General features: G+C 37.2%; 1 protein-coding gene across 1 annotated transcript in view; it reads right to left on the bottom strand.

Annotated features, from left to right (window-relative positions):
* SMURF2 (SMAD specific E3 ubiquitin protein ligase 2) overlaps positions 1–27,000 on the bottom strand; it is a 114,544-nt gene that overhangs the window by 31,650 nt on the left and 55,894 nt on the right. Inside the window, exons 2-7 of the mRNA XM_040244959.1 lie at positions 15,488–15,526; positions 9,594–9,702; positions 5,682–5,815; positions 4,740–4,805; positions 3,066–3,150; positions 325–408 (exon numbers count right to left, since the gene is read on the bottom strand). Coding sequence (XP_040100893.1) covers positions 325–408; positions 3,066–3,150; positions 4,740–4,805; positions 5,682–5,815; positions 9,594–9,702; positions 15,488–15,526 — 517 coding nt within the window. The remainder of the gene's footprint in view (positions 1–324; positions 409–3,065; positions 3,151–4,739; positions 4,806–5,681; positions 5,816–9,593; positions 9,703–15,487; positions 15,527–27,000) is intronic.

Here is a 27,000-nt window from a genome sequence, read left to right as displayed (position 1 = left end):
GTGATCCCTGTGCACATATTTGGTTACAGCCATTCAATAATGGACTCAAAAAATTTAAGAGTCGCAGGAGTAAGATGACTTCTCAATGTATTCATTTAGCTCATTTAATAAATATTTACTAAATACCACCACAGGCCATGGAGCTACAATAACAGGATAACCTGCTAAGCAATCTTTTTTAAAAATAATAAAGGCATCTGCTATGAGATCTACTGATTAGAGCAGTTTACACCAACGAAAGAAATCTGGTAAAGCTGATATATAGAGGGTGACTTCAGGAGGGTGAATAGCACAGACTCTGGAAAGAGATTCTTATGTTCTCACCGTGTTGGGCGTTCCCATTGTGTAGTTCTTGTTATGTGGTTTAGGTACTGGATTCTTCCAGAGGCAGTTCGCCTTTCTTCCCAGCTTAAATAAAAATATCGAGAGATAAAGCAGTAATAGAAAGCCAGACATGGAGTGGTTTTGGTGCAACCCACAAGACATTTGTTATGAATCAGCAATGACAAATTGAAAAAATAATACACAGAATATACAAATTGTTTCAACTTATTTTACAACTGTACAATATGTCTTCTGGAACGCTGAAGCTTTTAAAATATTTATTCTGAGGAGTGACTATTTTCCATCAGCCAAACTGAGAATTTTTCAATGATGTAAACAATGCTCAATTATTGATAATTATACTAATTCTCCGAATTTAGTGGGGGCGGGGGGGGAGTCCATACTAAAAATTAAAATTACACGTAATTTTAATTAAATGTAACTAGAAATGTGTATAAAAATCTTTCCAAAACATTTAGGCTACCCAAACTAATTTTTTAATCTTCATATTTTTATTTTCTCTTACATATTTTCTATCAAAAGTTATGAATTTTTAAAAAATTTGACAGCTGACATACATTATATTAGTTTCAGGCATTCAACATAGTGGCTTGACATCTCCATACACTACACAGTGATCACCAGGATAAGTCTAGTAACCATGTGTAACCAAAGTTATTACAGCACGGCCTATATTCCTTATGCTGTACATTACATCCCCATGACTTACTTATGACGGAAAGTCTGTACCTCCCAATCCTCTTCACCTGCTTCATCCGTTTCCCTCCCTCTCCCCGCCCTGGCAGAGCAATACAGAGTTTGCTCTTTGTTCTCTGAGTCTGTTTCATCTGTTTGCTTTGTTTTTCAGTTTCCTCATATAAGTGAAATCAGGTGGTATTTGTCCTTCTCTGACTTATTTCACTTAGCATAATACTCTCTAGCTCCACCTGTGTTGTTAGGAATGACAAGCTCTCATGCCCTTCCTACGGCTGAGCAATATTCTACTTTGTGTGTATACACTACATCTCCTTTACCTCTGTCTCTATTAATGGACTCACTTAGGCTGCTTCCGTATCTCATCTGTAATAAATAATGCTGCAATGAACAAGGGGATGCATATACCTGTTTGAATTAGTGTTTTCATTTTCTTAGGACAGATACCCAGAAGTGGAATAGCTGGATCATATGGTAATTCAGTTTTTAACTTTCTGGGGAACCTCTATACCATTTTCTATAACGGCTGTACCAATTTGCACTCCCATCTATGCCATACAAGGGTTCCTTTCTCTCCATAACTTCAGCAACATTTGCTATTTACCAAACTAAATTTTTAAAAAGCAAAAATTTTACTTCTTCAATCTTATTAATATAACAAAAAAATTAGGTAAGTGACTACACAATGTTAATATTCCACCAAGCCATTGGCAAAAAAATAGAAAATAAAGAGACACTTGCAGGTTTCTCCCCCCTGTGCTTACAATTACAGTACAATGATGTGGAACAAATTCAGAATAACTAGTCTTACACTTTTGTAACCTCTCAATATTGATTAGTTATTTCATCGTAAACTTCTCCCTCAAAAGTACCATAATTTACCTCACATCCATAAAAATTAACAGGTACATCAAGAGTCTAAAATGATCTATAAACAGACTTAAATTATAGCAATTTTTAACAGTTCACGCAAAATGAGTAAACACCATAGCCTGGACTTGAAATTTCATGTGAAAATAATTTAAATCAATTATACATTTTAAATGGATATAACTTATTATACATGTAAACTATACCTCACTGAAGTTAATACTTTGAAAATTAAAAATAAAATGGTAAGATTTCAGATCTAGTATCAAACAAAAATAGAAAACAATGACAAAAGCATAAACTTCGGAATCAAGACTTAAATCTGTGTTCCAGTTCTGCCATTTTTATGTGGCCTTTGGCAAAATACATATCTTCTCTGAGTCTCAGTTTCTTAAGCCTGTAAAATGCATGAGGGTGGTACCAGTAGTAATGGTAGTAGTAACAGTAGCTAATTATTTATTTATTTATTTATTAAGCACTTGCTATATGTAAGACATTGTGCTGAGCGCTCTACATGAATGATTTCATTTCATCCTCACAAGTATTTAAGGCATGTGCACTACCATCATTATCTGCAATATAAACCAAAGTTTACAAAAGCCAAATAAATGGATTAAACTTATAAAGCTAGTAAACAGAATGGTAAGGATCGAAACCCTAATGGTCTAACTCCAGAATCACATGCTATGAGAATGAAATATTATGTATATCATGTAATGACAAATCATATAAAGTGCTAACACTTGTAGGCTCAATAAATGTTACTATGTTATTGTCATTACTATTACACAAATTCTGTATCCCATCCCTTTAAATAGAGCAATGTCTCAGATTCAGTATGTATATGCCATGTTTTGAATTTAATCAAACAAAAAAGCTTTTGTTTTGAATATGTAATATTCACAAGAGATTTATATCTGTCAAGCAATTTGATTTTTTTCCCCAGTCAAAACTCTAAAGTAAAACAAATGTAATATATCTAATTTGTTCATAATTAATTCATATCTTATTTTATGAATCTGATGTAATAAGATTCCTCACTAATTTTCTAAGTGCAAGGAAAACCAGGACTTTGGAACTGATCAGCAAATTTCTAAAGTATAAACACCAACTTATTGCTCATTATTTTAAGGATATTATCAATGAATTTAGCTTACCCATCTGGTAAATCATTATCAAACAAACGACTGCAGTCCACCACTTGTCCTCCTGTGCCTATTCGGTCTCTGGACTGAAGGCTTACTATTAAACAACAAAAACATCACTAAGAGTCACAGAACTAGAAAGAATTACTGCAATTTACAATACTGCTTTTTAAAAGATATCTGGCTTATTAGCTTATTTTAATAGTTAAGAATGAACTCTATAGTTTCTACTAAATTCTGCAATTTCTTTGTCCATGATATTTTTCCCTTTGAGGTTTTCTACCTTTTATCATATTCATGGAGGAGAGTCCATGAACTCCTTTTCTTCCTATCATAATGGGGCAACACAAGTCCATGCTGCTGCTGCTAAGTCACTTCAGTCATGTCCGACTCTGTGCGACCCCATAGGCGGCAGCCCACCAGGTTCCCCTGTCCCTGGAATTCTCCAGGCAAGAACACTGGAGTGGGTTACCGTTTCCTTCTCCAATGCATGAAAGTGAAATCACTCAGTCATCTCTGACTCTTATTCACCCCATGGACTGCAGCCCACCAGGCTCCTCCGTCCATGGAGACTCCAGGGAAGAGTAAAGTCCATGAGTGCACTTGAAATATAACACATGAAAGGTATACTTGTGTATTTCACATTTTTGAGTTTTTAACTTCCTTTTCAATCTAAGAATGACAGGAATTAGGAATAATGCTGTAGTTTAGATACTTCCTTGATACCCACAATAGGGCTTTTGTTATGATGCTACTCTGGCAACTCCCTAATTCATTGCCTTCTTTCAAGTACTTTTTGTAACTAAAACCTCTCTAACAGGTTCATATAATGTAATCTTTTTTTTTCCCCATATATTTTGGCCGTGCCATACAGCATGCGGGATCCTAGTTTCCCAACCAGGGATTGAACCCATGCCCCTGCGTTGGAACCACGGAATCTTAACCACTGGACGGCCAGGGAAGTCCCACATACAATGCAATCATTTTACTCTAAATTCTCCTCTATAATCAAATGGTAAGATTTCAATTGCATATTTCTTTTTTAAGAAGCTTCAAAGGAGCCCATCTCAGTGTCCTATACTATTCTAGGTATCGTGATCAATCTTAATCTATCAATTAAGATAAGTTTCAGGAAATTTTATATAATGAGGTCAATTCAAGATAACCCCACTAGTCCAATAAGTGCCTATGAGTAAGGGAACAATTTTTTTTCCCTTTCTCCCATCAGTGCTATACTTCTATTCCTCATCCTATTTTTTTCAGTTAGTAAAGATTATTTTAAAACCATAAAGTATTAAACTAGCTTTTCTTACTCAAAAACTAGTTTGAGAAGATCTTGATTTATCTCAAAGTTTTACTGTATTTGTATACTTTAAAAAAATTCCTTCCTAAAGGATCAATAGTTCTTCACATTAGGAGCCTATTTTTTACATTATTTATATTTTGTTCCTTTTTTAAAAAATTAAGTTGGCCAGGACTCTGGATCCAGTATTCAAATAATTTTACATGACTTATTTAATTCATGCCAGTACAATGAAGCTACAAAAGCTACAGTTATAGTACTTTGATTTAAAAGGTATTTAGAGTTTGCTGTGCTAAGTTAAGTTGCTTAGTCGTGTCAGACTTAAGAGTTTAGGTCAGCTTAAATGAAACCCAAATTCATATAATTTTCAGTTTCACACTTACCTACTATCTGTCCTCTAACTGTATCATTGTCATTTGGCCCAAGTTTGCATAGATCCAACCTCTGATCTATTTCAAATCAACAACAAAAGGAAAAAAAGTAAGTTGGTATCAGAGATTCTAACATCTATAGAGTAACAGTAAATTTCTACAATCCATTGGAAATTGGACCAGTCATTTCAAGAATTTTTAAGGTTTAATGATGAAACAAATGTTCAAAATTTTAACTGTACACATAATATTAATATAATGTCTCAACAGAAGTTTTGACAAACTCAGATTTCAAACCCATAATACATGGTGCCAACGAGCAGTTACTTTTTCTCCAAAAATTTCGAAACACTTTAGTCTAAATCTTAGCTTGCCACTTAATAGTTTGGTTCTTAAGCAATTTATCCCTAAGCTTGATTTTTTTCAGGTGTAATTAGAGTACTTACCACATATTAAGGATTAAATCAGATAGTTATGTAAAACTCTCAGCACAGTACCTGGCACATAAGTGTCCAAAAATATTAGTTGTTGTCATTATTTTTATCTAACCATTTCAAATAACCCCCTGCCCCAACACACAACATAAATATTAATAAGAGGGCAACTATAAACTAACAAAAGGGTTTGAGTCAGTTCTGGTACTAATCATTTAGAAGCAACTCACTCCTTCTCTCATGTCTCATCTATAAAAACAGGCATACAGTAAGGAACAACGTCAACCACTGTATGCTGGTTTTACTTTGGTTACGGCACTCATAACTGAATTCTTAACACATTTCACTTCTTTTGAAAAAGTCAACAAAACAAATTTAGACCAGGAATTTTTAGCAATTTTTCAAATATACAGGGGAAGTTAGGTTTCAGACCCCTGCCTCCCCCATCAAAATATACATATATGTATATATATTTAAATTTGTATATTTAAATTTTTAAGAGCATTCCTTATTTACTCACAGCCAGTGTCTTTGAGGCGGTTGATGGCATTGGAAAGAAGACGAACACAACCAAGAAATCCAGCACCTTGTTTTTTATGGATCTTCTTGTGATTCCATACACTGATCGTAACTGAATCAGACTTTCCAATATACCTAAAAAAACCAAAATGACTGCATGAGTAACCTGGTAACTATGAGTAGTTAATATAAAAGTTTTCTTTCCTTTTTGTTGTAGTCCAAAGTCACAAATGTTTAAAATATGGCTAGATAGCACAAAATATGTTTGAATTCAATCTATCCACAGGACTGAATTTTTTAAAAAAAAGCTCAAAAGTAAAGTCTAAAAAGAATTTTTAATATATTCTTCAACACATTTGCCACTTTCAGATTGAGTAACAATTTTTGTTAATAAAAGAAACTATTTTAGTAGCTAGTGTCACAGAACTCTATGATTTTTTATGATTATTTCTTTCCAAAAACGAAATCTTAGAACTTTTATCACAGTCACATTTTAAATATATTTCAATGACATGACCTATTACCTCAGCGAATACTCAGTTCATTTTCAAGGGGCATTGTCAAGGCTGACAGACCAAAAATCTGACATACCTGTTATGTTTTAAAATGCTGTAGAACAAAAGCTGATTGTAACGCTTTTCCCCTGCTTCTTTCCTGTATGCAGGCCTTGAGCGAGCAGGACTCTTGCAGATTTCACTTCACTGCCTGCAGACAAGCAGAGCAGGGAAAAGCGTTACTACACTTGTCTGTGCATACACCTGGAAGTGTGGAGAAGCTCTACCACAGCCAATTGTTAACATGGTGTCATCCCATGTGAAAATACTATAAAATAATTATATCAGTAGAACCCTAAATTTCAATGACTCTAAGAGGTCAAATTTTTGGTCCAGCAACCTTGACCTTAAAGTGTCATTCAGTAAAGCAGTAATATCAGAAAAATTTAAAAAAAAAAAAAAAAAAAAAAAACCCTATACCACTTAAGTAAGGACTAAATCTTTTAAATGAGTAACATGAAAGGCACACTTGAGGCCTTGGATCCAGCTGTGTTAAAGCATGCCTACCCTCCTTTTAATTACGCAAGCTAACACTTTTACATTTTTTAATTTATACTGGAGTATATTTACAATGTTGTGTTGGTTTCAGATGTACATCAAAGTGAATCAGTTATACATATACTCATTCTTTTTCACATTCTTTTCCCATATAGGTTATTACAATAGGTCCCTGTTGAGTATCTATTTTATATATAGTAGTGTGTATATGTTTCATTATGCAAGCCAACACTTTTCAAAAAGCCAATGTGAATTTCATTTCTGTGGCTTGCAAATGAAAAAGCTAGACTAAAATATCATTCAGTACATGTGTATCAATTTTCAAATAAACCTAAACAGAGCTTATTCAGTAACTATGTACCTCCATGATATGTAAAAATTCTAGAATCAGAATCAAGTATTAACCAGATAAATCACCCCAAACCAAACATTAAAAAAAAAAAAAAATCACACTAAAGTCAGTGTCCCAGCTGGCAAGCCTGATACACAGGTATGCTAAAATACCAGTTCCTTGAGGGCTTAAAGCCTACCCCCTCCACTAGCTTAAGCATCCTGTTGGGAGGCTGGATATCAAAGCCCAGATAGACCCTGGGGAACATATATGGAAAACAGGAAGGCTTCTGTCAGCCTGTATCCTTGAATGACTGTCTTTCTCTGAGACTCCCTGAAACAAGACTACTGTCACCAAGCCCTGAAATATTCTCAAACTATAAGCCTTATATACTCCAATGGTGATGACGAGGTTGAAACAAAAAAGGAGTAGCAAAAAGTGTTTAAAAGGAATGGAAAGTTAAATCAACAAGTCAATTTAAGAAAGTAAATAAATAAAAAGGGATGGAAAGACCTCCTGGATCCCTTCCCCAACCCAGTTCATCCTCAACCATAGCAGCGCTCAGAGACACTAGGCACAGCTGAGGGAGGAGGTGAAATTCTGTATTAAAAACAGGGTATTCAGAGAAGGGGTTAATCCAGTGAATGGGGAGACCTCCTAGCATCCTTAAGTCTTTCAGATCCAAGAACCCCTTCAGATCAAGAATATAGCCCCCAGGAAGGAGAAGGAATAATTCTGTGCAGAAAATGTCACAGTTACTCCTGACCACCCTACCAAGCAGCCCAGCACTACCCATGGACAGAGAGTTTCCAATCAATATTTAAGTGCCTCTCCTTGAATATAAAAAAACAGGAACCCAAATCAAACTAACAGAAAAGAAAAAAAGGAAACTTGAGCAGAGAGAGGTTACACAACAGAAAAAAACTACAATTATAAAACTTCTCTCACTAAAGAAGATACTGCTTCCAGGAAACAAGAGTAAGTTATGAAAAAGAAACAGTGAGAGAGCAAAACGATATTGGAAATTAAAAACTGGAGAGCAGAAATTACATTAAATAGGAACGCTGGAAAAAAACAGCCCAAATATTTTGATGTGGGCTTTAATTTTTCACTAGAAGAAAAATTTTTTATTGTAACTTTTTTAATATGGGAGAAAAAAGACAGGACAACTAAATGATAATCAATTCAGGAGAGGTACCATCCAAATAATAGGAGTTCCAGAAGAGGAAAAAGAGAGAAATACAATGGAGGAGAGGGAATTATCTATAGATCATTAAGTAAACAGAAAAGTTTCCCATAACTGAAGAGTCTAAGTATCTAGATTAAAATCACAGTAAATATTGAGCACTATATTTCAAATATACTGTAGGAGAGTTTGTGAAGTGCTCAATGAGATAGATGGAAAACTAAACAAATGGTAAAGTTAGACAGCTATTAACTTCATAAAATAAAAAGGTGTCCAGAAAGAAAATACAATCTGCACACATGGCTCAGTCATGAATATTTTACATGATCATAATAGCATAAACAAAGAACAATATGATTTAAACAAAAAGGTTCAAATAACTATATATAGGAGGGCTGGGAGAAGGAAAGGGGCATACGGATGCTGTAGGAATGGGATCAGAGAGATCAGCTGTAAAAGCTAAATAATCTTATATGGTAGAAAAATTTAAAATAATACCTAATACTAAATAAATATATATTTACATTAAATGCTATAAATAAGCACGATACCTAGAAGTAGAAAATTCTACAATGGCCAAAGTTACTGAAAACAGTTACCTTGAGAATTAGAATCAGGAATAGGAATTTTCCCATTAAAAGCACTACAGTATCATCTGCCTTTTTAAAAATGGGACATATGCTATGATTCAAATAAATTTAAAAGAAATCATCCATATAAGAAACAAAGAGAATGCCTACGTGTGTAATCCAATGATGATTTCTGATTTTATATTTACAACTGACCTAACCAGATCAAACCAGTCAATCTTAAAGGAAATCAACCCTGAATACTCAGAAGAACTGATGCTGAAGCTGAAGCTCCAATACTTTGGGCCCCTGATGCAAACAGCCAACTCACTGGAAAAGACCCTGATGCTGGGAAAGATTGAAGGCAGAAGGAGAAGAGGATGACAGATGACATGATTGGATGGCATTGCCAATGTAATGGGCATGAACTTGGGCAAACTTCAGGAGATGGTAAGGGACAGGGAAGCCTGGCATGCTGCAGTCCATGGGGTTGCGAAGAGTCGGACATGACTTGGCGACTGAACAAACTGACCTAAAGTGAATTAATGCTTTTTGCGACTGAAAGGGGTTGGGGGGCTGCATTTTACTGTGTATACGTTTTGTTCATCATAGGCTTATTAAGGACTCCGCATCTTCACACAAGGTTTTGCATCCCTCTGTGACAATCAAATTACACCATGATCAAACTCAGATCATATTCAGTGATTATTTTCAAAGACTATATCAAATAATATTGAGTCTATGTTTTTATTTCAAATAAACCGTTTAAACCTACAGGTCATAATGCTGATTCCATTTTGGATCGAGTGTATTCTTCACAGTATCTGTAGAATGGCATTGCCCAGATCCATCAACCACCACCTTAGCAAATGGATCAGGAAGCCCTGTAGGGGGTGGGGGGAAAAAAGGGAGGGTTTAAAGAATATTTTGACAAGAAGATTAATTATATAAAGACTAACATTTGCTACAAAAGACTTATTCCATTCTTTATAAAAAGTTTAACATTAAGCTACAAATGAAAAGTGGTCCATTTAAAAACTAAGATTAAAGCTAATTATCCAGGGATCGAACCCAGGTCTCCCACATTGTGGGCAGACACTTTAACCTCTGAGCCATCATGGGAGGGGCTAATTCTACATTAAGTATCAAAATCTACATTTTTTTTTCTTGCTCCTGTCTTGAACACTCTCAAACTACCAAAGTCTAGAGATTATTTTACAATGTAGAAGTCTTCATTCATCTTTACCAGCCCTTTAACCCCTGAGGGGTGAATGCTTAAAACATATGTGGCTCTCTCAGGGCTTTCCCAAGGTCCCCCTTAGCTCAGTTAAAGAGAGCTTACTGAAGTTTTCACATGGGAACACAGGCCACCAAGAAATCAAATTAGCCATAAAGTTTTTTACTGAATAACTCCCATGAGTTATGAGAAACTGAAACAAAAAGCTTAACACCCTGCCTTAAAAGAGCCTTCCATCTAACTGGGAATACTAAAGCACCAGACATCATAAACAAAACAGAAACCCAAAGCAGCAGCAAGCTTTGACCGTACTGATTATAAAGAAAACACTTCCAATACCATGTCAGGCACTATTCTAAATGCTTTATGTATATTAAACCTCTTACTCTTCAAAATCATTCTATGGAGTGAATACTACTACTATCTTTATTTTACTGATGAGGAAACTGAGGCACAAAGGGGTTAATTGACTAGTGTAAGGTCACACAGTAGTAGGTGGTGAGCCAGGGTCTGAAGTGTAGACTCTTAAACCGAGGCACACAAAGTCTGGTTCTTAACTTTATGCTCTTAATCATTTACACTGTATCATACCTCTCATTTGCTACCTGGTTCAACAGTGAGTACAAGAGCTCAGAAAAGCAGAACAATCTGAGCCTGAACAGTAGAGAAAGGCTCCCCACCCTACTCCCCATTTTGAGGGGATGGGATTCCTCTGGGGTTTAAAGAACAAACAGAAGGAGCACCAAGGAGGGTATAACAATACTTGAAAGGCTTTGAGCAATCTAATAAAAGCCTTTGTGCTAAAGTGTAAAAAGTAAACACTGTTGGAGAGATTAGACTGATTAGTAAGAAAGGCTTAAAAGTCAGAAAATAAAGGCTTGGAATGACTTAAGTAGAAAACGGGGAGCCGTTTTAGACTTTTGAGCATTGCTGTAAAAATACTGTCGCATCTGTCTACTAGTGGTATCCAGAGAAGGAAAGATTAAAGGTACAGAGAAGCTGTTCTAACTTTCACACAGTAGGATGAGTAGAATTTTAACATTCAGGGGAAGAAGTTGGAACTAAACAAAATGTTAGAGACCAAAACAACAATTCAGGAGTTAGACATATTGGGATAGCGTAGATTTCCCAGAGACAGCTGAAAATACTAAAATGAAATACTGGTAAGTGTTGATAATTGCAGAAACTGTGTACCTTGATAACTATGCTAATTTTTTAAGTCAAGATACTAATCTGCCAACATTCAAGGCCAGACAGAAATCATCTAGCCAGTTCCTCTTTCTATAATTCTGTGATCTAGCAACTTCAAATAAGAGAAGACTAATATTTAGCAGTATTAAGTATTCAAGAAAAACCTTGGCAAGTGAAGGTATCAATCTATTTAACTATATATTTCTTGCAGTTTAGCACTATTCATGTTAGTATTTCCATAAAACCTAACCATTTGTAAATGTGTCTAATGAAAGAATACTTTCCCCTCTACTTGCAATAATATTAATTTTTATAATCCATTTTATGTTTTTTTGATTCTACTATCTAAACAAATAAACATATAAGTATATGTCTCTAAGTAAAAACAAAATTAAAAAAAAATCACATTTCTAGCTTTCCCTTTAGATGGCACTTAACCAGTTAAAGAATCAAGACTGAGAAAAACAACCTTTCCACACATAAGTCAGTAGTTGTGGCTTCTAGATCCTTATTTAAGTACGAAAGTCTGAATCTCATCTTCCTATGTTCCCTTCTGTTATATAATACAAAACACAAGCTCTTTTTCCTAACAAAAAAATACCTGGGTTTCAACTTACCTGATTATATTATCCTACAAGAATTTAACCTGAGAGTCAAGTTCCCCTAATACAGTCAGAAGATAAAGTTTTCACAAGTTAGTGAGACCTCTAGTGGTAAACATAAAGTGGCTATTTTCTATATTTTTTAAAAATTTCTCAATTCTCCCCATCATTTGAGTCATGTAACATAGCTGAAACTCAGGAACTTCCTCAGAGAAGGCAATGGCACCCCACTCCAGTACTTTTGCCTGGAAAATCTCTATGGGGTCGCACAGAGTCGGACACGACTGAAGTGACTTAGCAGCAGAAGCAGCAGGGACTTCCTCACTACAGTAATGCACTTAATGAGCTTCAAACAATGAGACAAAAATTTCCACTTAAAAGTGAGTTACTTGGCAGATAAAATAAAGCTTTGTTTTTGATTGGGGTGGGGGAGGAAAAAACATTCAACCAGACATGCTGGAGCTCAATGGCTTCAATTTGGCCCTACATTGCACCTTAGCAAGAGAAGGCGATGGCACCCCACTCCAGTACTCATGCCTGGAAAATCCCATGGGCGGAGGAGCCTGGTGGGCTGCAGTCCATGGGGTTGTGAAGAGTCGGACACAACTGAGCCACTTCCCTTTCACTTTTCACTTTCATGCATTGGAGAAGGAAATGGCAACCCACTCCAGCGTTCTTGCCTAGAGAATCCCAGGGACAGGGGAGCCTGGTGGGCTGCTGTCTATGGGGTCACACAGAGTCAGACACGACTGAAGTGACTTAGCAGCAGCAGCAGCAGCAGCAGCAGCACCTTAACAAAGTATCTTACACCCGAAGATTTATTTAAATGTTACATAAAAGACAAAAAGAACTTGACACTAATAAAAACATTCTTTTAAAAACAAAATGAATATATTCTTTTTTGTAGCTGAGTAATATTCCATCCTCCTGGGGAAGGGAATGGCTGAGTGAGTGTGAAAGTCTCTCAGTCCCGTCCAACTCTTTGCAACCCCATGGACTGTATAGTTCATGGAATTCTCCAGACCAGAATACTGGAGTGGGTAGCCTTTCCCTTCTCCAGAGGATCTTCCCAACCCAGGGATCGAACTCAGGGCTCTCGCATTGCAGGCAGATTCTTTACCAGCTGAGCCACAAGGGAAGCCCTAACCCACTCCAGTATTCTTGCCTAGAGAATTCCATGGACAGAGGACAGGTGTGTCCATGGGGTCACAAAGAGTCGGACACGACTGAGTGACTTTAATATTCCATTGTATATAAGTAGAGGCCAAAACAATATTAAAGCAATTATCCTCCAATAAAAAAAGAGGAAAAAACAACAACAGATACTATTAAAGAAACACAATGGATAAATGGATAGATATGTGATGAAGTTAATGACAGAATGTAGATGATGTATATTCATTGTAAAATTCTTTACATGTTCCTATGTGTTTGAAATTTTCTTCTGCCAAAATTTGGGGGGAAGCGGGGGTGTAATATTTTTAAAAGCCAGTAAGCTTGAAAACAGTTCCAAAAGATAAGTTAGCAAAACTTTTCTCAGAAAAGGTAGATTATCTCAAAGCAAAGGTAGTATTATCTCAAATATACAAATTACTCTACAAAAGACAACACACAGCAGTGCCATTTTTCCTATAGTTAAATATATATAATATCGGCCTATAGTCATGCTTCATGTTAAAATTTACATTTTTCATTCAACATGACTTAAATTGATCTACAAGCAAAAAGAACTATATTGCAGTATTAATGATAACAGCATTCTGATCAATATAAACACACTCTCACTCTAATTTAATTGAGAGATTTAGGAACTCTCATTCAACTCTTCTTTGAAATTGATATGGGCAACCCTCAACATATAAACACATCAAAAATAAATGTATCTGTCACAGAGGGGGGACTGTGCCAGAGTGAACCTGGGGTGCTCATCGTCAGCTGAGTCTCTTCTGAAGGCCTCACAAATGGGTTTCCTGTTTTCCCCACCAGGCCATCAAGTGTTTTTTCCATCCTGGGTTTCAAAGATAATCACAGTTTTCTTATCCCTGAAGTGTCCTCACAACTCAAGGATTTTTATCAATTTTTACTGCTTACACCAATAAAAAGGGGAAAGATCTCCTTCTTTTTTTCACATAACAACTTATGGACAGATAAAGATCATGTAATTGATAATAATAGTCTTCTCAGGGGCTTACAAAGACTTAGAGTAAGATTCCTCTAGATTTCCTAGGAAGACTGAGACAAAGTTATCTGATGCTTTATTGGAGAAGGTGTGTCTTGGGACTCCAGGGGAAGAATAATTTGGGAAGGAAGGCAAGGAGACAAAACTGAAGATGCTGTCTTTAAAACCAGAACAGTTGTCCTGGAAGTGGGGGTGGGTAGACGATGCCTTACTTCACTCCCTCTCCTCCTTGTCACCTGCCTATCCAATTCTATTGGCCACTCTGAAGTCCACTAGGATAATCCTACCTTGGATCAACCTAAAGGAAGGTCAAAGGAGTATACATTAGTTTAGCTTATCAGCAACAAGGACGAGGCGGATAGTTCAGTAGCCACTGTGAAGGTAACACTAACTGGGGGCAGCAAGGAGGGAGAGTCACTGGCTCTCCTCCTGTGACATGCTGTAGGGTAAAAGGAATATAGTACATAAAGTGGAAACTACTTAACTATGTCCCAAATTATCCTGTTTAGCTGCTCTACCATATAAGCATACCATAATTTACATAGTTAATGTTATTTTATAAACTTTAAGGTGCTCTTCTAGGAAGACTGAATTAAAAATTTAAGTAGAATGAATTAAATATGATTTAAAATAGATCAAGAGCTTATTACTTCTTTTAATCAAACCTTGAAAGTCAACTAAGTCATATATTAATTAGCATATAGCCAGTTTTTGATGGCTGGTAGGACCTGAACTTTAAAAAAGTAATGAACTTCTCTATTTCTAACTTCAAATATTTTGTCTATCAAATTTAGCTGGCTTAGACTTTTTTTTTTACAAAAAAATTATATCATTTTTACTCGAAAATTTAAAGCCAATATGAAGTCTAATATTATAGGGTAAAGATCTTAAATATGTGTGAGGGGTACTTCCCAATCCTCCCTCACAAAACTTAATCCTAAATAAAGCCACAAAAAAATATCACAACTGATTGGCAAAGAGACTGCAAATACAGTAACTAAATGTCTCTTTTGGAGTCTGAGACATTACGAGCTTCTATGATCAAATGAGGCAGAGATTTCTTTCCTACACTCTGGAAATTCCAAGCAGGCTGAATGACTTCACTGCCTTCCAATAACTCCTGAAAGCATGGGTAAACTTTCTACAAAATGTTAGGGGGAAAGTGTTTAACAAATAATCTCAAATCTCTTCTAGAAATCTAGTAGTATGCACACCTTCAGTATACATTACACACACATACATTTCACACAAATATGCTGGGGTCCTCAGTGGATAAAGGGAAAGGGGCTAAGGAGCACAAAATCCTCTTTAAGAAATGTGATGCCAAAAAGCTCAATCAAAGAATTCATAAAACAGTAAGTATATTTCTGAACAGAAAAATCCCTAAACCAGACAATTCTGAAAATGCTTTGCAAAAAAATCTACATACAATATACAAGATTTAAAGTTAATTTACTTACGGAAAAAATCCTTTTTCACCAAGTTTTTTGCACAGAGTACTGCAAAAAAACAAAAAACAAAAAATACATTGGAAGAATTAAAATGGTGAAACTGCACCGTCAAACATTTTGAAACACTGTGAAATAGAGAATAATAATTAAACACTAATTATAGCAAGGCATGAAATACAATCACAACCTTTGATTAAAGCTTAGCAAAAGACAGCTGAACCAGTGGCTGCAACTTCAGCAATGATCACCAGTAACAGGTGAGGGCAACAAAGTTTATAAATCTGGTATTCTAACAAAGAACCGATTCCTATCTCCCATCAAGATCTAGTCTCAGAGTAGCTTGAGAGCAAGGGAAAAACACAGTTCTGAGGAGGAAATACATACACTGGGATTAATATACATATATTTTAAGGGTAAGATAATTTTATATTGAAGAGGATAAGTAAAATATTAAACGATACAGATGACATTTTAAAAAAAAATAACATTGTTATTTCACTCCATCTCAGCTCCACAGAAACACTGGCTAAATGACAAGAAAGATCGACTGTGTCTTCCAAAAACTAGAAGTTAATATATCAAGACAGATATCCCAGATCCATATTCTCTGGGTTACCCTGCATTACATGATTACTTAATGGTGATGGCTGCACAGCCTTGTGAATAGATCAATTCTAAAATCACTGGACTGCACATGCTTTAGAGGGATGAATTTTACAGTACGTGAATCACATGTCAATTTAAAAACCTCTGCTTATGCAGTCACTGAACTTCTGTAATTCAAACTTGTTACAAGTGAAGGTAAACCACCAATGTCCATATATTTATATTTTAATTTATAAAATATCTATGAAAGTAATGTGTGACTAATTTCTACCCACTTCTGCTAATAGTTTAAATGGTCTGTTCAATTAGTTGCACTTATTGGAAGTTTAGTGTGTAAAAATTCACTTAACAAACCTTGGGAACAAGTCTAAACAAATCACTGTTAAAAGTTCAAATAAAAATAATCTTGAAGACAGATGCCACTGATAAATGAATAAAATTATTAAGTAAGCACAAGAAACGGATTTACTAGTCAGAGTCTCTTAGGTCCTGTGTTAGAAACAGTTTAAGAACATAGAAACTCAATCATGAAAACCAAGGCCATATTTCAAAATACCAAATCAGAAAGCTGACTGAGGAGAACGCCTCCCAAGGGACTTCCCCAGGGTCCAGCAACGAAGACTCTGCGCCTCCCCTGCAGGGGCTGTGCATTCAAGCCCTGGTTGGGGAACCAAGATCCACCATGCCTTGTGGCATGTTCAAAAAAAGAAAAAGGCTTTTTTAAAACAAGAAAACCAAGAACGGGGTACTGTTGTCATAGAGAACTTGGAATCTGATCTGATAAAGCATTAAAAAAAAAAACCTCCCTCAACGTTTGTTATCATCACATAAACTGAACAGAATACTCAGGATCTATCCCTATACAACACACGTTGTTTAGTCGCTAAGTCGTATCCAACTCTTTTGCGATACCATGAACTGTAGCCTGCTAGGCTCCTCTATCCATGGGATTTCCCAGATTAGAATACTGGAATGGGTTGCTATTTCCTTTTCCAGGGGCTCTTCCCTACCCAGGGACTGAACACGTCTCCTGCACTGGCAGGCAGATTCTCTACCAGAGCCACAAGGGAAGCCCATACAACACATATATATAAATCCAAATCATAACCTGCAGTATTGACAAGGTATTAGTAATTTTTAAACCACCACTCTATGATTCAAAACATAAATAACTGCACATCCTACTTCAGAGAAAAAACTACATGGGAAGTTCTCCAACTTCTTGTCACTAAGCCTATAAACACACTGTTTTAACACTAATTCTTCTTTTCTTCCTCCCACTTACCATGTTCACTCCTCTAATGGCATCCTCCCGATTGTGCTATGGATTTCATACCCAACCCATCATTTTCTTAAGAACTTGTGCCCCCATTTCCTCTAGTGATGGCCTCATCAGTATTTACACTTCCTCAAGTCTTGCCCATGCCTCTCCACTCCAGCCACCATCTTACCTCTTTTCTCCCATAACTGAACTACTTTAATCACTGTGTACACTCTGTGACCTCACTTCCTCACTGCCCACTAATGCCTCAATTAACTCTAGTCTGCCTTCTCCTCTCACCGCTGCCTCTACACTGCTTCTCCGAAGCACCGGGGACCTAATTACTAAATCCATCCAATGGACGCTTTTCATTCTTTATTGCATTTGCCCCTGGGGGGCATTTGCCACTACTGACTACTCCCTCTTCTGGAACCCCTCTCTACTTTTGGTTTCTGCTTAACACCAAACATAAAATTTAAATCAAGCGTAATTTTTTAAATTGTTATTTTTAATTGGAGGATAATTGCCTTACAATATTGTGGTGGCTTCTGCCATATATCAACATGAATCAGCCATAGGTATACGTATGTCCCCTCCCTCTTGGGTCTCCCCCCAACCTCCCAGCCCAGCCCAGCCCACCCCTCTCGGTTGTCACAGAGCAGCAGGTCTGAGCTCCCTGTGTCATACAGCGAGTTCCCACTGGCTGTCTATTTCACACACGGCAGTGTGTATGTTTCTGTGCTCCTCTCTCAATTCGTCCCTCCCTCTCCTTCCCCGCCTCTGTCCATAAGTCTGTCCTCCATGTCTGCATCTCACTGCTGCCCTGCAGACAGGTTCCTCAGTACCAGCTTTCTAGATTCCATTTATCTGCATTAACATACAATATCTATCTTTCTGACTGACTTCACTCTGTATAATAGGCTCTAGGTTCATCCACCTCATTAGAACTAAGTCTAATGCATTCATTTTTATGGCTGAGAAATACTCTATTATAGTGTATATGTATCATAAACAATCCAAGTATAAAATTTATTCTAAGTCTTCTTTGCCAGATCTCTTTCCTTTGCTTCATCCATGAAAGTTGAGGATCTTCAGAGATGTCCTTACTTAGGTCTTTTACTCTATAACCTTAGGAGCACAGGCGTCCATCCTATAAACCTTGGAATTATATGTAAACTGTTACACGCTCAACAAAATATTAGCAAACTGAATCCAACAACACATGAAAAAGATCACACACCACGATCAAGCTGGATTCATCCCACAGTCACAAGGGTGGTTCAACGTATGAAAAGTCAACCAATGTGATACACATCAATGAAAGACCCAAAAAAAGCCACATTATCATCTCGATGGGTGCAAAAAAAAAGTTGATAAAATTTAGTATCCATTTATGATAAAAAACTACAGAGAAAACATATCTCAACATAATAAAAGCTATTTATGACAAACCCACAGCCAGCATAACACCCAACATTGAGAAGCAGAAAGATCTCCTGCTAAAATCCAGAACAAGACAAGGATGCCCACTCTCACCACTTCTATTCAACCAGCATTGATGCAGATGAGATGATACTACTATACATAAAAAACCCTAAAGACACACATAAAAACCACTAGCACTGATAAATTCAGCAAGGTATCAGAATACAAGATTATCATGCAGAAATCTGTCACATTTCTTTAAACTAACAATGAAATATGAGAAAGGGCAAGGGGAAAAAAAAATCTCTTCTGAAATTGCATCTAAAAAAAAAACACCATAGGAATAAACCTTACCAAGGAGGTGAAAGACTTATATGTTGAGCACTATAAAATATTCATAAAGGAAATTGAAGATGATTCAAAGAAATGGAAAGGGGCTTCCCCTGCGGTTCAGTGGTTAAGAATCCCCCTTGCAATGCAGGGACACTGGTTCAACCCTGGTCCCAGAAGATCCCACATGCTGTGGAGCAACTAAGGCTGTGTACCACAACTGCCAAGCCATGCTCCAGAGCCCGTGAGCTGCAACCACGAAAGCTCCAGAGCAGGTGCTCTGCAACGAGAGACGCCTACGCACTGGGAAGCCTGAGCACTGCACCTAAAAAGTAGCCCCCACCTGCTCCAACTCGAGAGCAGCCTCCGCTCGCTCCAACCAGATAAAGTCCACATGTAGCAACGAAGACTCGGCACAGACAAAAATAAAAATAAAGAAATGGAAATATACCCCATGCTCCTGGATTCGAACAACACTGTTAAAGTGGTCGTACTACTCAAGGCCATCTACAGATTTAATGTGATCCCTATCAAATTACCCACATCATTTTTCCCAGAACCAGAACAAATAAACCTAAAATTTCTATGAAACCATAAAAGTCCCAGAATTGTCAAAGCAATCCTAAGGAGAAAGAACAAAGGTGGAGACATAACCTTCCCAAACCTCAAACAATACTACAAAGTTACAGCAAGCAAAACAGTGCAGTACTGCCACAAACACATATGGATCAGTGGGACAGAACAGAGCCCAGAGACAGACCTGCAAACCCACAGTCAATTAATCCATGACAAGGCAAGGATATACAATGGAGAAAAGACAGTCTCTTCAACAAGTGGTACTGGAAAAACTGGACAGCCACATGGAAATCAATGAAGTTAGAACAGTCTCTCACACCATACACACAAAAAAACTTAAACTGGCTTAAAGATTTAAATATAAGACATGAGACCATAAAACTCCCAGAAGAGAATACAGGCAAAGCTTCTCTGACATAAATCATATCAATGGTTTCTTGGGTCAGTCTCCAAGACAACAGAAATAAAGCAAAAATAAACAAATGGCATTGCGGTGTTGGAGAAGACTCTTGAGAGTCCCTTGGGCTGCAAGGAGATCCAACCAGTCCATCCTGGAGGAGATCAGTCCCTGGTGTTCAATGGAAGGACTGATGCTGAAACTGAAACTCCAATACTCTGGCCACCTCATGCAAAGAGTTGACTCATTGGAAAAGACCCTGATGCTGGGAGGGATTGAGGGTAGGAGGAGAAGAGGATGGCAGAGGATGAGATGGCTGGATGACATCACCGACTCGATGGACATGAGTTTGGGTAACACAACTCCGGGAGTTGGTGATGGACAGGGACGCCTGGCATGCTGAGATTCTTGGGGTCGCAAAGAATCAGACACGATTGAGCTGAACTGAATCAAATTTATAAGCTTTTACACAGCAAAGGAAATCATAAACAAAAAGACAACCTACAGAATAGGAGAAAATATCTGCAAACAAAGCAACCAACAAGGGCTTAATTTCCAAAATACACAAACAGCTCATATAACTCAGTAACAAAAACAAACAAACAAATAAACCCAGTCAAAAAATGGGCAGAAAATCTCAACTACTACTAAAGGAGTAAGTAATACTACTCCAAATAAGACACACAGATGGCCAACAGACACATGGAAAGAGGCTCAACATCGCTAATATTAGAGGGGTGGAAATCAAAACTACAATGACGTATCACCTCACCCCAGTCAGAATGGCCATCATTAAAAAGTCTTCAAATAATAAATGCTAGTGAGGGTGTGGAGAAAAGGGAACCCTCCTACACTATCGGTGGGGATGAAGTCGGTGCAGCCACTATGGCAAACAACATGGAGGATCCTCAAAACACAGTGTTGCCACGTGGTTCAGCAACCCCGCTACTGGCACCTATCTGGAGAAAATGCCAGTTCCCAAAGATACATGCACCCCAATGGTCATAAAAGCACTACTTATAGTAGCCAAGACAAGGAAGCAACGTAAATGTCCACCAACAGGTAAATGGATAAAAAAGGTGTAATACACACATACACAGAATACTACTCAGCCATAAAAAAGAAAAACTGCCATTTGCAACTACATGGGCGGACCTAGAGATTACCATACTTTAAGTGAAGAAGGTCACAAAGAGAAAGACAAATACCATATGCTATCACTTATATGTGAAACCTAAGATATGATACAAATGAACTTATTTACAAAACAGAAACAGATTCACAGACACAGAGAACAAACTTATGGTTACCAAAGGGGAAAAGGGTTAGGGGAGGGATGAATTAGGAGTTTGGGATTCAAATGGATAAACAACAAGGTACTATTGTATAGCACAGGGGACTATATTCAATATCCTAAAATAAACCAGAGAGGACGAGGAAAATAAAAATTGTTATATCCATGTGTACTCTCCTGGGGAGAAAAGTTCATAGTTTTGACAGTTTGACAAAGCTCCTCCTCTCGTCTTGAAAAACAAATTGGAAGAGCCATTTTTTCAAACATTCTCCCTGGTCTTTACCATTTTGAGGACACCTCAATCTATAAACCCAATCCTCAGCTCTCTCTTGAACTCCAGATCCACACAGGCACACTAAATACACCCTCAAATAAAAATCACTATCCCCCTTTCCCTCAAACTCCTTCTCCAGTTAACTTTCTTTCAATAAATATCTTTGCTTTCCACTCTAATGCCCTAGTCAGAAACCTCCACTACACTAACCCTCCCCACCTCCTGGCAATTACTGCTTCTAATCAACTCTGCCTCTGAAATATCCTTCACCTGTCCACTTCTCCCTATTACCAGTGCCATTACACCTGTGCAGACCACCATCAACTACTGTTTAAGTCATTACAACAGCCTCCCCATCAGTCCCCTGCCTTAAGCCTCAACTGCCTTCAATCAGGTCTCCACACTAGACCTAAAATGATTTTTCTAAAATTATTATTTAATTCCTTCCATCCATTTCTCTTCCTAATAACTTTCCAAAACATGTGTAAAACACTCCTCAAAACAGTCCTTCCACTGGTGCTCTGGATCACATCCCCACCCTCCCACTTTCTCAGGAACCTTGTATATCTTGTCTTTTCTATTGACCTCCATCCTTAGAATACTGCCAAGGTCTTCAAGCCCAAAACCTATTTGGCTTATAAGCCCATCAGACCCTGGCTCCTGCTCTCTGACCTCGTCTTCCACTACCATCCCTCCTCTTCAAGCATCCAAGTCCAAGATCCAGCCACACTAAACCTTCACATTCTCAAATATATTCTCTCACCCACAGCCTTCATGTGTCATTCTCTCTCTCCGAAACATCTGCCCTAGGCTCCTTCAACTACGTGTATTTAGGTCTCAAAAGGGAAGGAAGATTTTTAGAACATGTTTCTCTCAACCTTTTGCCCACTTGTATTTTCACAGAAGCCCATACTTATCCCAGGTACTTGTCGCACGTTATTATGTTTTTAAGTTTAGAATGTTGCTTGTAACTAGAGGTGGTAAACTCCATTCAGCATAAATCAGGATTGCATCATTTCTTTACAACCCCTGGACCAAGCAAACACTGCACCAGACATTTGATGGGCACTTAGTAAAATGCTAAATGAGTAAAAACAAACTCCAAAATAATCTAAAATAATTTCATTGAAAGAGGGACTTTTAATACTATGTGACAGATTACCAGTCTGCAAGTAATCATAGTTTTGGTTCATACAATGTTATTATCATTTCCCGCTATTAAAAGTTACTCATTAGATCATGTTTGACATTTTTTCTTTTAATCACAAGTATGATGCTGCTAATATATGACTAAGTTTTAAAGAGTAACTGAAAAAATCAAAAGAAGAAAGAACTTTAAAGTCTGGTTCAAAGTTTATAAAGAGAAATTTTAGCAACTCTGAGACTAAGGAAGATAACACAGAGAAACAAGATTAATTTAAAACAAAGAAATATCAAGACTGATCAGAGTGCCAACTAACACTACATTTCAACAGCTCCAGACAATCTTTTAATTATTACATCCTAGTAGCAAAAGAGTGCACTTGTAAATCTTCAAATGACATTTTCAACTACCATTTGAGATTCTGGTATTTATTCACATAAATTCATTTTTAGCCCTTGGAGTCTTTACTGTGCCTTTTCTTGGGAATGTACTCTGGGTCCTAGAACCATAGCCCACTGCTCTTTTCATCCTCGGTACCAATCGTAAGAGCTCAGTAAATGCTCAATGAGTTAATGAATTTCACTAGGACAAACTCCTATTTGTCACTGTAACAAATTCTCAACTAAGGAGGTATACATCAGAATCTCCTGAGAAACATATTACTACAATGTGTTTTAATATTTGTGGTGTAATTTTACATTTATATTTGCACAAATGTGTATCTGTAAATCACTTTCTGTAACAGAAAACTAGAGAAAGTTGAGCCAAGACTGGGAATTGTGGCACTAGGGAAGGGTAGCAGAGAGGAAGAACTTCCATTTTTGTTTTATAAATGATTATTACAGAAGAGAGGTAAAAATATTGTTGAGAAACACAGGAACTGAGAAATTACAGGAAGGGACTACCAGGAGAGAAACCTTGTAACGGGGTGTGAGGGCCAGAACAAAGGCTAAAGAGTACAGACTTACTCCTAGACAGATATCAATATTTTAAAATTTTTAATGTTTAGTAAGTTTTCTCTTGAAATAATTTACAAAGTGCATAATTCTTAATATAACTCAATGAACTTCCACTAATTTCTGTATTAAAACATTATACAGGACTTCAGATATTTAACAGCCATATGTCAATTTTGAGTAATGTGAACTACAAATGTGGCATTACACCAGCACAGTACCATTATTTCAGATTCCATTAGGGACCAAGTCTCACACAGCCTGTGGATTTATACTAGATTAATTTTACTAGACTAATATGATCATGCTACTACCCTTCTCAAATTTCTTCCAAGCATTTCTCACTCCTAAGTCTACACTTCCAAAACCTAAAACCTGTTCTAGCTATTCTACTCTTCAGCAGATAGGTGGGTTTGAAATAGAGGAGATAATCAAAGTAAGGTAAGATCAGCCTGGCTAGTACACTGGTAACTCCTCTCTATTTCACACACAAGTAGATGGGACCCCCTTGGGATGCTTAATGAGACTGGAACGCTCCTTCATTCACCCTTTCATTCGCATTTCCTGAACAACTGCTTTGTGCCAAGTGCGACAACAGATTCTGCAGATACAAAGATAAATCAGACACAGTCCTCTCCCCTCAGAGCTTGCTGGTCAGGTACAATTCAAATATCATGCCATAAATGTCTTTCTTTGTTGTTGTTTTCTCAAGAAATATTTTTAAATTTCACAAAAGTCTTTAGTATATTTTATTAGAGGCAGTGATCGGAGGAAACCATGTGCAGAAGTGCAGATGCAACAAATATTACCATTTCAGTTGATAATTCCTTCTTCTGGTTGGAAAAGCGTTATCTATATGGAACACAGCATCTAATAATACCAGAGTACAACTCCCAGCTGTAGAAGTAGAATGCTATTGCTGCTCTTACTGAGTTGTACTCTAATGCATGGCTGCCTATACTAAATCTGAATTAAACTCCCAACTGCTCAGTATCTTCTTGCCAAAAATTCCCCTTCCTCCTCCAGACTGGAGTTGCATTCCAATTACACTGCTGATTGGAATGAGACTGTTTGAGAGGAAAAAAAAAAAACCACTCAGACATCCCATTTTCCTTTGCCCCACAAAAACAGATTATATAGCACTGTTTGTTCAAGCTGTACAAACTATTTTTCAACAGAGTAGACTGCTTTTGTATTTTCTTTGAATTTATATTAACACTGCAAAACAAAACTGAAGTTGAGGACAGCACTCCTATACAAATTCCAACAGGATGGCCTAGTGCTTTAAAGATGTCTACAATATGCACCCTTCCTGATCTTTCTGCTCCAAGAAAATAACCTCTACTTCAACTCCTAAGCACGAAATTTAAGTTCTATTGAAAACTTGCATAAAATATAATTTTTATACCTATGTGTTTCAGTTTTTTGCTTGAAACAGGAGCCCTAAGATTCATATTCAACAGCATTATTATCCTTTAAAAAGCATTATTACAAAAGGCTATACTTAGCATAAGTATCAAATACAACCTTATTTGCACAATAACAAAATATTGATCGTTTTTAGGGATGACAAATAGTATGCTGAAATATAACCATTAAGATTACGTAAATATTTATTGACAAGAAAAAATTTTAATATGCTGTTAAGAATAAAAGTCCATTTATTCATTAAATGAAAAAGAACTTTAGTAAGGAATATATAAAGATTGGATAACATTTATTGAATATTTACTATGTCCAAGTATATACCAATCATATGAAGTTAAGTAACAGTATTACCTACATTTTTCTTTTCTTTTTTTTTTGCCACACAGCATGGTATGTGGGATCTTAGTTCCCCCATTAGGGACTTGAACCTATGCCCTCTGCAGTAGAAGTGCACAGTCTTAACCACTGGATTGCCAGATAAGTCCCTACTACACTTTAGAGATGAAGAAATGGAAATTTAGGCATTAAGGACTTGCCAAAGATTACACTATAAATGCTAGAGTGAAGATAACAATACAAATGCTGCTGCTAAGTCACTTCAGTCGTGTCCGACTTTGTGCGACCCCGGATTCTCCAGGCAAGAACACTGGAGTGGGTTGCCATTTCCTTCTCCAATGCATGAAAGTGAAAATGAAAGGGAAGTCGCTCAGCTGTGTCCAACTCTTAGTGACCCCATGGACTGCAGCCCACCAGGCTCCTCCGTCCATGGGATTTTCCAGGCAAGAGTACTGGAGTGGGGTGCCATTGCCTTCTCTGAACAATACAAATAGTCAATACTAATCACAGAATCCAAATTCTTAACCATCATACATACAGCTAAACACAGTCTGTCAAGTTAGCTTTTCCTTTTTAAAGGAACTTAATGCGGAAAATTCTAAGAGATGGGAATACCAGACCACCTGACCTGCCTCTTGAGAAACCTGTATGCAGGTCTGGAAGCAACAGTTAGAACTGGACATGGAACAATAGACTGGTTCCAAATCGGGAAAGGAGTATGTCAAGGCTCTATGTTGTCACCCTGCTTATTTAACTTCTATGCAGAGTACATCATGAGAAACGCTGGCTGGAAGAAGCACAAGCTGGAATCAAGATTGCCGGGAGAAATAGCAATAACCTCAGATATGCAGATGACACCATCCTTATGGCAGAAAGCAAAGAAGAACTAAAGAGGCTCTTGATGAAAGTGAAAGAGGAGAGTGAAAAAGTTGGCTTAAAACTCATGGCATCTGGTCCCATCACTTCATGGCAAATAGATGGGGAAATAATGGAAACAGTGAAGAGACTTTATTTTGGGGGGCTCCAAAATCACTGCAGATGGTGACTGTAGCCATGAAATTAAAAGACGCTTGCTCCTTGGAAGAAAAGTTATGACCAACCTAGACAGCATATTAAAAATCAGAGACATTACTTTGCGGAAAAAGGTCCATCAATGTATGGATGTGAGAGTTGGACTATAAAGAAAGCTGAGCACTGAAGAATTGATACTTTTGAACTGTGGTGTTGGAGAAGACTCTTGAGAGTCCATTGGACTGCAAGGGGATCCAAACCAGTATATCCTAAAGGAAATCAGTCCTGAATATTCACTGGAAAGACTGATGCTGAAGCTGAAACTCCAGTACTTTGGCCACCTGATGGGAAGTACTGACTCATTTGAAAAGACTCTGAGGCTGGGAAAGACTGAGGGAGGGAGAAGGGAATGACAGAAGATGAGATGGTTGCATGGCATCACCAACTCAATGGACATGGGTGTAAGTAAACTCCAGGAGTTGGT

The sequence above is a fragment of the Oryx dammah genome, unplaced genomic scaffold (assembly GCF_014754425.2).
Source record: "Oryx dammah isolate SB20612 unplaced genomic scaffold, SCBI_Odam_1.1 HiC_scaffold_8, whole genome shotgun sequence".
NCBI classification, from domain to species: domain Eukaryota; kingdom Metazoa; phylum Chordata; class Mammalia; order Artiodactyla; family Bovidae; genus Oryx; species Oryx dammah.
The sequence above is the reverse complement of the archived record's forward strand: the minus strand, read 5'-3'. Positions and strand labels throughout refer to the sequence as shown.